The sequence below is a fragment of the Nothoprocta perdicaria genome, unplaced genomic scaffold, assembly GCF_003342845.1.
Source record: "Nothoprocta perdicaria isolate Ctin4 unplaced genomic scaffold, notPer1 scaffold_21, whole genome shotgun sequence".
NCBI lineage: Eukaryota > Metazoa > Chordata > Aves > Tinamiformes > Tinamidae > Nothoprocta > Nothoprocta perdicaria.
The window spans coordinates 2363199-2379251 of NW_020455316.1; the positions used below are offsets into that span (position 1 = coordinate 2363199).

Genomic DNA, 16053 nt, shown 5'->3' on the forward strand with positions numbered 1-16053 from the left:
TAATTCTAAATATTTTGGACATTATATCCTGTGTTTTTAACATTCTAGACTACTACTTCAACAGAATGGATTTTGAAGAGTAAAATTGAGTAGTTCCGTGATGGTTTTTATATTACATATAATTTTTAGGAACTCTTCACAGACCTAGTCTCTGCAAATAAACAGATTTTCCTCAGTTATTCTGCATGCTTCACTTGATAGGCATGGTTTTCCTGAATTTAAGATTAAGRCATACTGAGAGGGTGGAGATACATTCATTGTATTGAAAGTTTTATTCTTTCTCCTTTGAAAGAGTACTGCTGTCTTGTCAGCCCGATTGGGCTCTTCTATAAGACTTGCATAGACTCAGAATGGGTTTATATTAGTCTCTTATAGTGACTTACAGAAAAGTAGAGATTTAATGAAAACCTTATCTCGTACTTTCTCACTTGACTGTGGAATGAGGATGTTTTATTTAAGAAAAATAGTTATTAATCTTAGCCAAACTTCTTGAATTTTACCATTGTTAAATATTTGCATTTTATTCTTGCAGCGGTTTTCTCAAGTGGTTCCATGGTTTAAGCCCTTTTTGTAGGTTGTCCTAAACGAGCATATTATGTTAGTAATATTACTGAGTACTTTTTTCTCTCTTTTCTGTAAACAATTTCTTTTTCTGATTGATTTCATCTGCAGTTGCTTCTTTGACCCTTCTGGTTTTAAGAGCTGAGTTTTCTAGTGCCCCAACATCGTGTGTCTCTTGCGTTATTTCTTTCCTCCAATTGAAAAAAAAAAATCGTAAAGGTGTTATGTCACATTTTGCACTGACTAAATTGACTAAATAATTGTAATTGATTAGTAATTTGAAAATAATTTGATCTGTAAAGTATGTGATGCTGTGTGTTCACAGCAGCCACAACCTGTGTGTGTCTCTCTCTGCAGACCTTTCCCTTTTCCTTCTCTGGAGGTCTTCCAAACCCGCCTGGATGCCGCCCTGTGCCACATGCTCTGGGTGTCCCTGCTGGAGCGGGAAGGTTGGACKGGATGATCCCTAGAGGCCCCTTCCAACCTTGAACATCCTGTGATGTAGGCAGGGTTCAGGTGGAGCAGTTGCTCTCCCGGCCGCCCCAGCGGGTCCAGGCTCGAGCTGCAGGCCCCGATCCCCACCCGGGGCGTGAGGCGCCGAGCGGCCCGGGCCTACGGCAGGGAGCACCGGACCCTTACCACTGAGACCAGTGAAAAGCTTGAARATGTCTACAGAATAAGTAAAAATAACGTAATTTTATAAATATAATAGGTATAATTGCACTCCTGTTTGAATTTGTTTTAAATGTTCAAATGTGATCAGAACACGGTGCGAGCTATGAATAGCTTTAATAATTTCCATGCATTTGCATGAATACTGTTTGCTTTTTACATCTATACAAATGTGATTTTAATTAAAAAAACCCCTCTTTATACTCTAGCTGTTCAGTTATGGCAAGACAGCTATTTAAAAAAAATGCAGAGTGGGTAATGCTTGCCAAAGGGTAGCACTTTTATGAATTTGATGGTTTACATAGATCTATATGCAAATAAGTAGGTACATAGTGTAAAGCACCTCTTGGAGAACTGCTGTTAGTTATCTAAAATGCCTTTGTTAGAAAATATGAAGGAATATCCATGACAATTTTTACATGATTAGCACCCTCCATCATAGAAGAGTCTGTTGCTTAATTTTCATCTTGCTAAAAACAGCAAAGCTACAGTTAACTGTGTGTTAACTACTATGGCCAAAGTTTTTGGATTGTGTTTATTAAATATTCACTAAAATTGTAAATTACTAAAGCTATSAAATTTGTGAGAGCTTCCCAGCTGTCCCTAGTTTGTTTTCTTTTTTTCTTTTTCTTTTTTCTTTTTTTTTTTTTTTTTGGTAGAAGTTAAAGAAAATTCCTGTTATTCTGAAGCGCTTTTGTCATTGGCAGTTACAAAGGCCGCACATTTCTTGCTCCGTTTGGACGTGCTATTACGGCCTGCAATTTTACAGGACAAGTGTTCAGCGGCTTGGGTTCGAACATCTATTGAATAGAGTTTTCTGAAACAAATGTTTTTATAATAAGAGTGACAGGTTTGGGGAACAACTGGACTTTGACCCGAGTGGTTGGGTTCCAGGCTAAATGGGCTTTGTTCAAAGCACTTATGTAACGGAGCGATGCGCAAGGCCTCAATTGGCGAGCGCTAATTATACCCTGCGCTCGTCTGTGTGGGCAGCACAGTTGCTGCTCAAACCCTGGCTATTGTTTCCACTGAAATATCTCCAAGTAGTCGTTCTTGGGGTGAGCTGCTATTCCACGCTGCTGAAAGAGATGTGCACTGCTGTGTTCTATCCTAAATTTCAGGTCTTGAGGAAGTATTTGTTGCTTACGTGGTTTAGTCCCTGGTATGGTGAGTATGGTCCTCAGGTTAAAGTGTTAGGCAGTGTTGTTCAAGAGGAAACCAACCTGCCCGTTTTCAAACTGGTTCTGCAGTTCTGCTTGCACAGCTGCAGCAACCTGGGTTCAGGGTGAGCCCGGAATCCATGGAGAATTCATTTTGCTGAGTTTATTTTGAAGGATATATTTAATTTGGAGGTAACATCTGTTCTGTCTGGAAAAATGAAGTTGTGGAATTTATTGAAATAATTGTAGTAAACCTTTTTTATCCCTCCAATCTAGTGTAAAAGCTGTAAATAGTTTTTTAGGCTATAATACTAATCAGGTGTGGAGCATCTGCAGTTTGGCTCTGAAGTGTGAGATGATGATAGAATGTTAAGCTTCTGCTAAAGTATATAAGGGTCACATATATCAGCTCTAAAGTTGACAATAGTTTGGCTCTTGACTGCATTGTAAAGTGATTTTTTTTTTTTCTTTCAAAACTTGCACCTGCTTGATTTTTTAAAGAAAGCTGTATTTCTCGTGATTATTGAAGAGGGCAGTTCATAGATTTTGCAGCACTCTAAAGCTGTTCTTCATTTTCAGAAAAAGCAGAAATTGATTAAAAAATGGTTCATGGTTTTACATATTATATTTAAGTAGGCAGGGAAGAGAAGATGGGAGGAGGAAGCAGGGAAGATATGTTTTGGGAGTAGAAAGGCTAACAATTTGAATTAAGGGCACCTGCTAAGCATATTTATTAAGCTTCGTTTCCTGTCTCCAAGTAAAGAATCTGCAGCAGCATCATCTCCACCTGAGAGGGCCTTTCCTCCCATCTCCTCCTCTCCTCCCATGCCTGCTCTACAGGGAAAGAGAGCGGCCCTAGACTTTCTGGGGGTCTTGCAGCAGAACAAGGTTTGCTTTTTTTTTTTTGCTAGTCAAGGTGGGAGTAACTAGATGACTCGTTAGTTTGGTGTGTTGACCATATTCCCTATGAACYAGGAGAAGTCTTTCCTAATTGAAAGTCTGTAGGCCAAATGAGGCAGCACAGGCGGTCATAAGGTGAAAGCCTGATGTCTGTAACTACTGTTTGTAGTTGCTGTTTGTCCTAAAGTGTTCCCACAAGGAAGTATTGCTCTCTGAAGTCATATATTATAGACTGGGGTATTAGTTTTCGTGACTAAACTGAATTAGTTTTCATTAGTTTTCATGTTGTGCTAGATGGTGCTTCTAAAATAGTTTTCTACCTGCATTTGGAGTAGGTGGGTGTTCTTATTTGTTTGCTAGGAAGGCACAATGTATATTGCTTTGCTTCTCTTACCTGCCCTGGTCTCTGTCTTTTAAGTCTTTGAATTGATGTAGGGGAAATGAGTGAATAGGTATGGCAGGATCTATCATTGCAAGTTTGGATTCAGATCAACTTGAATGGCCCAAGAAAGGCAGTTCTTGCCCTAGCCGGTTTGTGGTTCCTCGTTTACATGTGCCCGCRGCAGAGGCCAGGCCCTGCGGTGCTGTGAAGTGAAATGAAAGGAATGAGTAGAAAATTGTTGATTTGGAGCAGCTTCCCTCGGTGGTTAAGGAGCACTGTTGGTATCTTAAGCCTTTTGAAAAGTACTGCTTAGCTGATTATTCATATAAAATTGTTTGAATATTTGGACAGAATGTCTTCTGAGCAAGCTCTTTTGATTATTTATGAAGATTTAATGTATTAAAATGTTAATTAAGTAGTTTGTGTTATGAATCCTAATCTTAGAGTATTCAACTCTAGTCCCCAAATGTTCTAATTAGATCAAGATAAATGGTGTGCCTACGTGTGTACCTGATACTCCAGCTATGTGCATCAATGGTTTCTTTTTTCACCCTTTTCCTTTCCCATAGAGCATTTTTGAGAGAGGAACACTGTGTCCTGTGGTGCTGTTTCTCTTGAGGGGATTTTGGGCACGTTCATTAAATATAACTTATTAAGCTTATTCGGAGAAGAATCTAATTCAGTCTGTAAGTAGAATTACATCAATATTTAGGGCAGCATTCCTCCCTGGCAGCTACATTTCCAACCCATGGGCAGAAGTGACAGTTTTACTCCTCTGTGGCTTGTGCCGTATATGTAGACCCAGTAGGCCTGGTCTGTGTTGTGGCATTGAGTGCAGAGTTCAGGGTACCTGCTTTTCAGTGTTGTGACACTCCTTCTCTTAACTGATACATTCTCGACCTTTCTGAGACGCTTCATGGTTTTCTTTTTCGGGGAAGGAGCTACCTATTGTCTGAAGCTAAATTCATCTCTGCTCTTAGCAAGTCTCTATATAGCACCTTTGCATTTTGGGTCTTTTGCTTCAGGCATGAATTTCCCCATTAAGTCACAAGATATTTTAAGACTAAAATTTGTGGACAAGGGATGTGGTCAAAAAAGGGTCAAGAAATCTTGAAGCCGAATATTTGCAATAAATAATAAAATTTATTTTATTCCAGTTCATTCCAGTTTGTGGTACCAGATTAATGGAACATGTGGTGTTTTCAAAGAGGTAGTCACATTGTTTACATYGAATAAGATTTGGGAGGGCAATTTTAGAAGACTTTAAGGAAACTCTTTGGGCTGTTGTTTTCTGATAGTGTTCCTCTTTGGAGTACAGAAATCTACCTTAATATGTAGCTGGCCATTTAGCATCATTAAAATTTGAGTTACAAAAAGCGTACTTCTATAACTTTGTGCTATCAGTATTAAATATCTGGATCACCTCTTGTCTAGCTAGTTAACTACTCTTATTTTGASCTTCAGATATTTTATAATGCAGTCTAAGAACCCTCCAGTATGTATTAGTTACAGATAAATATACTTTGCTTATAGTTCAAATCATGAATAACATGATGACTTTAATTTTAATCCATAAGATTTAGTATTCTTTAAGAAAGAAACAAAAAATACTGCAGCACTTTAACTTCATTAAAACATTGAATGGATGTCAAGAAACTGGACACACTGTAACTGGATAGTCTCTTTTAGCCTTGCTAAAATTTTGTTTTTTACCAACTTGTGGCAGAATTGAGTAGTTTAATAAGTATATAGAGAATGTASTTGTGCGTTGTTTGTTAATTTGCTGTTAAATTAATTAAATGCATCTTTTAGTCTTGATTTACAAAACAAGAAAAGCAAAACTTCGAACTAAGCCTAAAGTAAGATATTTTATTGAAAGAAGCAGTTCTAGTTTCTACAGTGTCTATGCATGTTTTTTTTTCTTGTTCTACAGCATTACCAGTATTTCTTACTCAGGACTGGTTTCCCTGATAATGTGGGTGTCCCTGCTTGTGCAAGGAGGTTGGACTAGGTGGTCTCCAGAAGCCCCTTCCAGCCTCAACCACTCTGTGATCCTTTGAGGTGCACKTAGTGTCCTGGGCAGGGGTGCACCAATCGGCTGAACAGTGATGCAACGTAATTTGGGTGTTATGTGAGATAATAACACTTCTTTTTTTGATTGCAGCTGCATTAAGTGCTCTCAGGGACCTCTGTAAAGTAGCTGCTGTATCTGCTTTCTCAGCCAACAGAGCATAGTTAGGACATTGCGAGGAGTTTGTGGTGGGAGGCTTAGAAACCTCTTCCTGCCTGAATCTTGGTACTTTTTAGATGTCAAAACTTGTGTCGTTCGTTATTGCAGCTAGGGGTGTTCTGAGGATTCCCGGTGTCAGCTGCAGGTTCCCTGCTTTGCTTTTTGCAGCTCATAGGATTTTGCTAGTCACAAAAAAACCTTTGGACCTGGAGCTGTCAAGGGAAGCAAATGAAAAGGGAAACCCTGTCAGAGCTGGTGAAAGGAACGTCGTGGTAGGCAAGAAGAAGAGAAAAGTGATGTGGAGTGACACAGCAGTGTGGGAGTCTGATGAATATTAAAGATAATGAAGACTGATCACCTGTGTGAGCTGTGGAGGATGTTCCTTTATCCTGTAGTGGTAACTTTACAAGGTGTACGTATATGGTGGTACGGAATACCACCATGAAGAGTTTTGTGGAAAACAAGTTCTAAGATGTTAAATATGTAGATAGAATTGATGAATTATATGATATTGAAATTAAGCATAGCCTGTTTGTTACACTATAGGATGTAATCAGCAAGAAAAGAAAAGAAAAAAATTTCTATACCTCTGTCAAGTCAAGGTGGTAATTGGAAACTCTTGAATAAGTCATTCAGAACATGAGTCATATTGGAATATATTCATGAATTTAGGCACTGGGATAGCAGATATGGTAGGATAACATTTTTTTTTTTTTTTTTTTGTCCTGAAACGTAAGTATTGAAAATCATTCATTATTTAGGAAATAAGCAAAATAAATCTTCAGGGATATCAATTTATTTTCTTAGCAAATGTCCTACTTATTTATTTTTTATCATTCTAGCGTTGTTGAGATAAACTTCTGGGCTACTCTTGAATCCAAATCATTAGGATGGTCGTGAGCTCTCTTCAGTGATGTGAGTGGTGTGTCCGGATTTCCACAGACTTCCTCAGGAGCTTAGCCACCCCAGTCAGTGAAACACAGGGAGCTGTGCGTTTCTCCCCGAAACGGGTACCTTAGAATTAGAAAGCAACCCCTGAACTGGGGGTTACAAATTTTGAAACAGCAAGCAAGTATGATAGGCTGAAGAGCAAAGTAAGGAGGCAGTCAGTATGAGGACTAGAAGTCACTAAAAAGCAAAATATTAGAATTGCAAGGGARTTTAGTTGTTGAAAATGAAGGGTTGTGAACAAGAAATCCTGGTGCTGGAGGCTGTTAATTGGAAGTGACTGCCAGACAAAATCTAGTTTATTTTTTAGGTTRAAATAGCAGAGGGGATGTCAGTTGCAGAATCTGACTTAGAAGCAATTGAGAGAAATATGCTTTGATGTTCTCAGAGTGAACTAAATTCCAAGGATCGTTTTTTTTCCCCCAAATTTGGGTGACAAAGTCAAATGGTTAGATCTACGAGTGTTTATGTGCACCTACTATTTGATGTGTTATAGGCTTGTAAAATGAAAATGTGCTTATAACTTTAGAAAGTGGTATTTGTGACCTAACTGCTGTTAGGCTATTAAAAATACATTGCCTGCCTTTTGTTTGCACACCAAAAATAATAATATTAATTTTCACTTGATTTTCCACACCAGTGTCCTTATATCCAGGCTTTGTTATTCATCAGGAGAAATAGCCTGAAGTGGTGACCATTGTCAGGAGCAGTTTATACAAGAAAGCAAGCTGGGCCTTTCCCACTTACTGGGACAGACATCCCAACCCGCCTGGATGCCGCCCTGTGCCTCGCGCTCCGGGTGTCCCTGCWGGAGCAGGGGGCTGGACTAGATGATCTCTGGAGGTCTCTTCCAACCTCAATCCTTCTGGGATTCTGTGAATCCACCCTGCGGGTGGATCTCCTCTGTGGTGACGTGATGATGGTGTTGACTGCAAGGCCTTAAAGGGAGATTAAGAACTTAAAACTGCTAACTACAAGAAGATGTCACTGTTGCCTCTCTATCAGCAAACCTGTTAGTGAAACTGAATGCTGTTCTGAAATGGGCAGTGCTTATTTGAGTGGGACAGCAGCGCTTTCACAAAACAGTGCCAGCCTGTGTACGGAACTCCCARGAGAATGAGGAAGTCTTGTGTTGGCTTTTACATTTTGGTGTCTTTTCCTGTGCTTGTGTAGACACCTGTGAGCTGTAACTCGTGCTCAAGAGCAGCTCTAGCCCCAGAACAACAATAGTCTGTTGAAATTATAATCTTCTTTCATATGTCCTGTCTAATGAAATAACGTAGGACAAAGAAAAACAAATTTGAACTTCTGAACCAGCTACCTTGGACATAATCAAGACTTACCTCTGAGGAGGAGATTGAAATTTTTCAAAGTGGTGTTTGGTTGCTGAATTTTTAGAGTTTTGATATGAAAGTAATTCTCTAGTGAGTGATTTGGAGATCAGCTTGTCTAATGCCARGAGCTTTAACTTTTTTTTCCTAAATATAGGATGGAATTCATGCTACTTCATATTTCCTGAAGTATCTTGTTAATCCTAATGCCCAATTAAATTAGGAGTGCACCTTGCCCCAGGACCAGAAGTGAAGGAAAAGGAGCTTCTGGTGGAACTTCAGGGTACATGTTTGCATAACGGGAGGTGCTTCATCTTCCCGTGAGGTTCCTGTGCGCGGCAGAGCTGCTGCTTCAAGCCCTTGTCACAAGTTGTGACGGGTGCCAGGGGTCTCTGAGGGCCGGGCTGGCAGCCTGGGGAGCTGCACGTTCATTCAGGGGCCCTTCTCCAGCTTTCTGTATGCTTGGCATAAGCAAATGTGCAGTATTTCCACTGCTGTTTTCTTGCAGCTCCAATCTGCCTGTTTTATTCGCTTGTTTTAAATGSAGATTGTGCTGTCGGATCCAGGGACAGTGTCATCTACTTACAGGGATCCCATACAGTGGGGCCTGGTTACTAATGGGCGCTTCTGGGTGCTTGCCCAATAGACATAATCAGGATTAAAGATACAGTTAGAGTAGCACGTRTGGTTTGCAGTATGCAGGACAAAGCATGGCAGTTGAGCTCCTAGATGTTCTTTTAATTCCATTGCCGAATTTATGAGAGAAATCACTGTCCTTTTTTTTTTTGCCTATGGGGTGTTACAGTCCACAGAGCCTCACTCCCTTGTCTGGTGTCTGGCTTATGCTCTAACACATTAATTCACTTCTTCAAATAGATCCTTTCAGGGCATGTCCAGGTAACATTCAGAAATGTACTGGTCAGCAGTTTACAAGATTACTCTGAGAAGGTCTAAAATTTGGTCTGGAGAAAACTGGAAACCTGATATCAAGCATCTGTATTTTTATTTTTTTTATTTAAAAACAAATCAGATTAGTTTATCAGTTAAAACTTTGTCATATTTGCATAGGTCCTAAGTTTCTTGTGCATTTTCAGTTATCACCTGCTACTGGAGCACTCCTGAGGARTGTCTGTCCCCTCTTGACCAAATTTGTTCTATTTTATGTTGGTAGTAATTCAGTTTCTGACAAATTCTGTTGCTTGTTTTCACTTTCAGAGTTTTTATATAAAGAATGAGTATTTTATTTGAATTGAGTTAGTTTATCTGCACTTTTTCTTAAATCCTACTTTTTATAATATACTTTTATAATCAGTATGACTAAACTTTGTGCTCTGGATGAAAAACAGAATTTTTCATCTGGAAGAAAGGTAACCTTTTTAGATAGCCCTTCAAATTTCCTGTGATTTTTAATGGAGGCCTAATGAAGTATCTATCTTTGTCTTGATCCTTGTGCRTTGAATACAGATACTTTCTTTTCTATTGACTAAGTTACTTTGAGGTGAGCAGGTAATACTTGCTGAGAAATACTGCCATTTTCAACAACTGTGAGATTGTTTTATGGATTGCATTATGTCTTTCCCAGCTGCTGTACTCTTACAAAAATATTCACAGTGGTTGTGCCAYTGTAAAATCTGAATCTGTTGCAGCTTTAGGCACTGGAATAGGTCACTTTTTCTGTGAATTTGTAGCATTTGAAATCCAAGAGATGAATTAGATAAAAAGACGTTTCAAGAAGGAAATGGATGAAGTCATAGCCTGTTTTCTCTCATCAAAATTTTGCATTTAAGCTCAAATGATTACATTTAGCATCACTCTAAGTTACTTCAAATGTGTCAAAGTCCTAAAAATACATGTATATTTTAATTCTGCCTTTTTAGTTGGCAGCCTTGCTGCTTATTTTGCTGTGTTTCATAGGAGGAGAGTGAGTGAACTGTAACAAGCCACTCTGAATTACAGTAGTGCCATCTAAAACCTGGGCTGTGTTCTTGACCTAAAGGGATGATTGAAGGAAATTTTAAGATGTTTCTTTTTGGGAAAAAGACTTGCTCCTGCATCATAGTCTGTGTGGTGCTACTTTTTGAAAGGTTGATATTATTGTGTAGAAAATTGATGTTTGAGTTTGCTTGCACCTATTAGCAGTAAAAAAAAATTATAACAAAATAATGTGGGGAAATAAACTTGGATATCCAGAAACATATGACTGTGCTCAGCAATCACATTTATTTAAGCAAAGCATCATGGTGCTTTTCCTCTGAGTGCTAAGGTGAAACAAGATGTTAGCAGCAAGAAACCATGGTGTTTTTTTCTTGTTATTGATTATTATCCTAAGGAAAGCGTAATGCTTTTGCTTAATCTGAATTAACCATTCTGATATAGGGGATATATCTAACTATAGTTTTTATGCTTAGTCTAGTGCATTTCATTAAAAGCTAGATTTTTCTGTTCACCTGGTTGGTATATGTGCAATTGAAGTGTCTGTACTTTTACAGAGGTAGCAGCACTACTGAAAACTACCTCAAACTCTCTCAGAATTACCACCTCATTTGCCTGTATTGCTAATTTGCACTTACTGTTTGAAATAATTGGATTTTTCTTTTTTTTTTTTTTTTGAGAAAACTTTGGTAATTAAATGAATATGAAATAATGATTTATATATAGCACAGAGCAGTGAGAGAATGCAAATTCAAGGACTGTTTATATAATCTTGGTTCTAAAACAAATATGAATTGAATATGCTTAACTCTTCTCATTAAAAGAAATTCGAAGTGGGAATATAGATGAATATTGTAAAATGGGTTGGAAAAACGTGTTTTCAAAGGTAGCTATGGGAGACAGTTTAAAGATATACTTCAGTATAAAAGCATGTAATTTGGAGCTGTTTTATGTCAAGGTGATGGCTTAGATAAGGTAAAAGGTTTCTTCCATCTGCCTAATCGGTTTCAAGTTCTATTTTCAAGTAAAGCATTGATATGTATATCTGTGTTTCCTTGCTATGCCTGAATATATTAAATATGTCAATTAAAACAGTTCATCAAATYTTCTATATACATATATATAAGTGTATATATAAATAAACATATACATATATAGAGACTAGACTCTGCCTCACACTTCCCACCCAGGATTTGATGAACTGTTTTAATTGACATATTTAATATATTCGGGCAATATATATGTGTGTGTGTGTGTATATATATATAAATTAAAACAACCTTTTTCAGAACAAGCACACCTGGGTCGGTCACCCAACTTACGCAGACAACTGGAACAACTTCTAAGTTAGGCAAATATATTGGCACAAGACAAATGGGTCTGCATGGGGCTAATTTATTGCTGTGAACACCCAGTCTCTGCTGCTCCCCGCTGCCAAGCAAGCCACGCTCTTTCTCGCTCTCTCTGCTCGTGAGTTCAGGTGATCTCCGATTCAAAATCCTTTACAGTCAATCCATAAAAACTGATATTCCTCCTGACATTTACAGTGTTAAGAAAAATAATTTAAAAAGAGAGATAAATGGAGAGAGAAGAGATTCAACATGAGCGCTGTGGTTTCAAGGGGAAGGAGTCTTAGCACTGTTTTTGAGCTCTCCAACTATCAATCTTAAAATACATTTCTGTAAATATCTGTTTGTCTGAGTGAATAACCTAGAGCAAGTGTTAGTGTTGCTTCGATTTTGAGGAACAAGAAAACTGTTTGAGTAACAGCCTTCGATGCAGCCGGGTCATGAGAAACCGTGGTTACTGCAGGTGGCCAAACCCAAAGCTTTTAACAGCTTTTAATTATTTTCAAAGCAGTTGTTATTATTTTGTATCATATTTCTAATCAAGATACAGATGTTGTTTTTGTAACTGCTAGTTCTTCTGGTGCATTAGAGCTTGTTTGTGAAGCTGTTTTACATGTAAGCCCAAGTGCTATGAAAACTTGCACTGTAGAACTTCATAATGAATATGGGACTACGGAGATAAACAAGCTTTATTTAAAACAATAAATCAGTGCATGTAATTTTCCCTCCTTACCTCTGTACCTCTCTTCTCATCCTTTCTTTAAGAAAAAGCAATATACTTTTTATAATCAGTTTTACTATTCAGTAAATTTACACGATTTGAAGAATTAATTTTGTCTGCAGATTCTCCCTTCTAAAGCAGTGGTGTTTTAGTTAAGTCATAGTTGAACATGTCTATTGAATTTTTTTATAAAGCATTTCATGTGCAGYCTTCCCAGTATTCTGTGGATACAATCGCTGCTTTTTCCCTTCTGAAGACTGGAGTTATTGTTAATGGGGTTCAGTAGATCACAGAGCTCCAGAACAGGAGTTCATTCTCCACTCCTGCACATCGACTTTCTTTTTATATAACTGGTATCGAACATCTCTAAGTGGTCCTAAGTGGAGGAGCATCAGTGCAGCAGATCTATAGTGGATTATTATTGCAGTCATAATATTGAAATAAAGCCGTTACGTGGGCAGCGTGGTGGTATTGTGCTCCTGTAATCACATTTGCTGATTGGCGAGCTCAGACAGCTGAGCGGTSAGCGAGACTTGCTGAGCGCGGGCTCTGCGCGGCGCTGGGCCGCGGGCCCGGGGGCCTCTGCGCCGCCTGCSTCTGCCCACGCTCCACAGCCTCCCTGCGCAGCCTGTGCCAGGGCTCTGGCACCCCCACAGGGAAGAAGTTCCTCCTCACCTGGAGATGGAACTGCCTGGGTTTCAGCTTGTACCCACTGCCCCTTGGCCTGTCACTGGCCACCACYGGGAAGAGCTTGGCCCCTTCCTCTCTGCATTCTCCCTTCATGAACTTCTGTTAATCAGATCCCCTCTCAGCCATCTCCAAGCTGAACAGACCCAACTCRGTCTCTCCTCATAGGAGAGATGTTCCAGTCCCATAATCATCTTTGTTGCCCTCCGCTGGACCCTTTCTAGAAGCTCCACGTCCCTCTTATACTGGGGAGCCCAGAACTGCCCCCAATACTSCAGGTGTGGCCTCACCAGAGCTGAGGAGAGGGGCAGGATCACCTAGTTCTGCAAGGCCTGGGCTTTTTGATGAGTGCATCAGGTATAAAAGGTTTGGCTTCTCTTCAGGAAGATCAGTACCTTTTTTCACAAGCGTTACTAACATTTGGGTTAAACAGGGGCTAATTTTTGTGTCACAGACTGTTTGAGAACACTGAATGTTCTGAACTTTAGGAAACGCATCAGGATCTTGGCAGCTGACGATGCTCCTAATTTTTGCCCTTTTTGGTTTCTGTGATTTTTGGTGTTGGTCAGCAGAGCCTCTCCTGCTGTACTTGTACCTCTGGCGAAGCGAAACGCCCGGCTCGCTGCCAGAAGCTTAGGCTGATGCTCTTGCCTTGGTTGCAGGCCCCAAGCACCGTTACTTGTGGTTTGACCAGGCGTAAACTTGGTTATTATGGCTGGCAGGGACAGTTTGCTACACTGACATAACCCAGTTTTGTGTGACTGACTCGGACTTCCTTTCTAGTCTTTGTATCAAACTTCTTTTCCCTATGACTTTTAAGCCAAGATGTTTCCTCTGTGTGTGTCAAGAAGCCCTTTCAGGCTGCTTTTGGATCCTGTTTTGGTAACGTTTACAATTCATACGAATTTGATAACATTCCTGACATGGCATACACTGACACCATCCTTTCCACTGGTTTTACTGTGTGTGGTAGGGCCTTGTCGTTRCCCAGGCAGTGGTTCTGGAAAGGCCCTTTTCTGGTCTCTTACTTTGCCAGCTTTCCAAGTCTCTCGGCAGTTTCCACCTTACTTTACTGTAAGGATTCAGTTAGCTATGCTTAGTTTGGAGCTGCTTATTATTCATTGCCAACATGTTGACTCTGGCATCTGGCCCTCACTATTAGTTAGCACTAAAGTATCCTAGTGCTTTTCTTATTTAACATTTTTCCTCCTTCAGTGAGAACATGTGTTCTCCAAGGCTACTGCGCATGTTTGAGAAGAGCTTTTTTGCTCAGCTACCTTGCTGTCCTTCCTGAAACTGTTTTAATACTCTTACTTGCAAAGGTTCAGGTTTGTTACACATACCATCATAATTAGAATGTCTTGTTTTCTTTCCCATTTTCTCTTTCATCTGGTTCACTGGATTATATTGAATACAGAAGGCCAACTCTATAGGGCTGCAAAGAAGTCTTGTGGGGTTAGCACAGAGATGTCTAAATAACCTGGGCTCCCAGATGCTGTAATAACATAAAYGAATTGCATGTGTCTTGAGAATTTAGATGGTTGCATGTAAGCTAAACTTAAAAGTTGCTTGTAGTAGGTAACTTCTTAAAGCGTGTGCTGAGGGAGGGATTTTCCTTGGCTAAATATGTGCTTGTAGTGAAAGAGGCTGCATGCTTTGCAGTACTGCAATGTAAACCAGGGATGGTTAGGAAAAGGATTTTCTTTTTGATGGAACTCTGYCGATCTAGAGCAGCTGAAGTCCTGGCCCACTTAATAAAGAGAAAGCAGAAGCGAAAGGTCGTTTTAGCTGCATTTATCTGAATTGGCATCATGCTTTTGTGACAGTATTGAAACCTGTGTTATTTCTACTAGATTTTCAGGCTGCATTATGTCTGTATGCACAGGCATCGTTGGGTGTATGTATGTTCTAAGATGTTATCTATGAAACATTGCCTGGATGATGATTATATTGGATTTAATTCACTGCTTTTATGAAGCAAAAGGTTTTAATTTCTTACCTCTAACGGCAAAATCTTTTTTCTAGTGCTTTTCTTAGTAACATCTGTCATGGCTACTTCTTTAAGACATTAAACAAGATATCATTAAAATATTTTACTTCTAGATACAYCCTCCAAATTTCAGTTATAATTTACAATTAATATCGTCTTTGCAGGTACATGATGCTGATTGATGGCAGAAATGAAGTTTACATGATTGATAGAGATAACTCAATTTTTCATGTATCAAATTTGGAATTTCCATTTCGTAAAGATCTTCGCAGTCATCTAGCAAATACTCTTCTGGATGGGGTAAGGAGCATATAATACTTGATATTTTTAGGACTGTTTTCTCCAGTTGAGAAACTGGGCCAAGCTTCAGTGAATTACGAGTTTTGGGAGTAATACAGATTCATTCACTGTCTGTGTGTGGGAATCTCACTGTTTGTAAGTGTCATTTCTTATATGTAGAATAGCAATGTTGGCTACTCTGGGGGGAGCTGTTTACTTGTCTTTAAAGTAGATCGGTGTATTGAGATTCTCTGCTCCCTGAATATGAGAAGAGGCCTGAAGAGAATCTAAAGAAATAAGTATAGAACCTCATTTCTTGGTATAGTRTTGTATTTTGACATAGTGAGCATAGTCAATATATATAATCTAAAATTAGATAAGCTTCTTGCAGTCTTTCGATATACTTAATTGATAATTTTGCTTTCATCATCTTTATTTTCAGCTGATCTGAATTATTGACTTCAATTTAGAAACTGTTTTGTTGCATTTCACAGAATCGCAGAATGGTTGAGGTTGGAAGGGACCTCCAGAGAGATCAGCATTTGTGTGAGACTAGCACTTTTGGAGGTAGCGAGTTCATACAGCTTTGTGAAACAAGGTGTAAATGGATGTATTTATTGCTTAAAGGCTGTCCTGAAGTGCATATTTCTACTTGCTGAGCTTTTCAGAACAGCAGCCACAAGAGGATATTGGTTCCTCTTGACCTTTCTATTTCAGCAGCAGGACTTCATTAGCTCTTATACTAAGTATCTATGAGGGTGGGTGAATGTTGGTGGCCATCCTGTTTCCTTGATGCTGGAGCCCCTCTACCTGTCCGTGTCACCCTCACTGCAGTGCTGGGTGCCTGGGTTGATCCTCCACCTTGGTCTGCTGAATCCAATGCACTCCCAAACATGGGAGTTCACGCTGTC

The 16053-nt window shown here is 39.4% G+C and overlaps 1 protein-coding gene across 3 annotated transcripts in view; it reads left to right on the forward strand.

Moving 5' to 3' along the window:
- RNGTT (RNA guanylyltransferase and 5'-phosphatase) overlaps positions 1-16053 on the forward strand; it is a 164571-nt gene that overhangs the window by 18616 nt on the left and 129902 nt on the right. For all 3 annotated transcript variants that reach the window (XM_026038425.1, XM_026038426.1, XM_026038424.1), the window contains exon 8: positions 15028-15163. In XM_026038425.1, coding sequence (XP_025894210.1) covers positions 15028-15163 — 136 coding nt within the window. The remainder of the gene's footprint in view (positions 1-15027; positions 15164-16053) is intronic.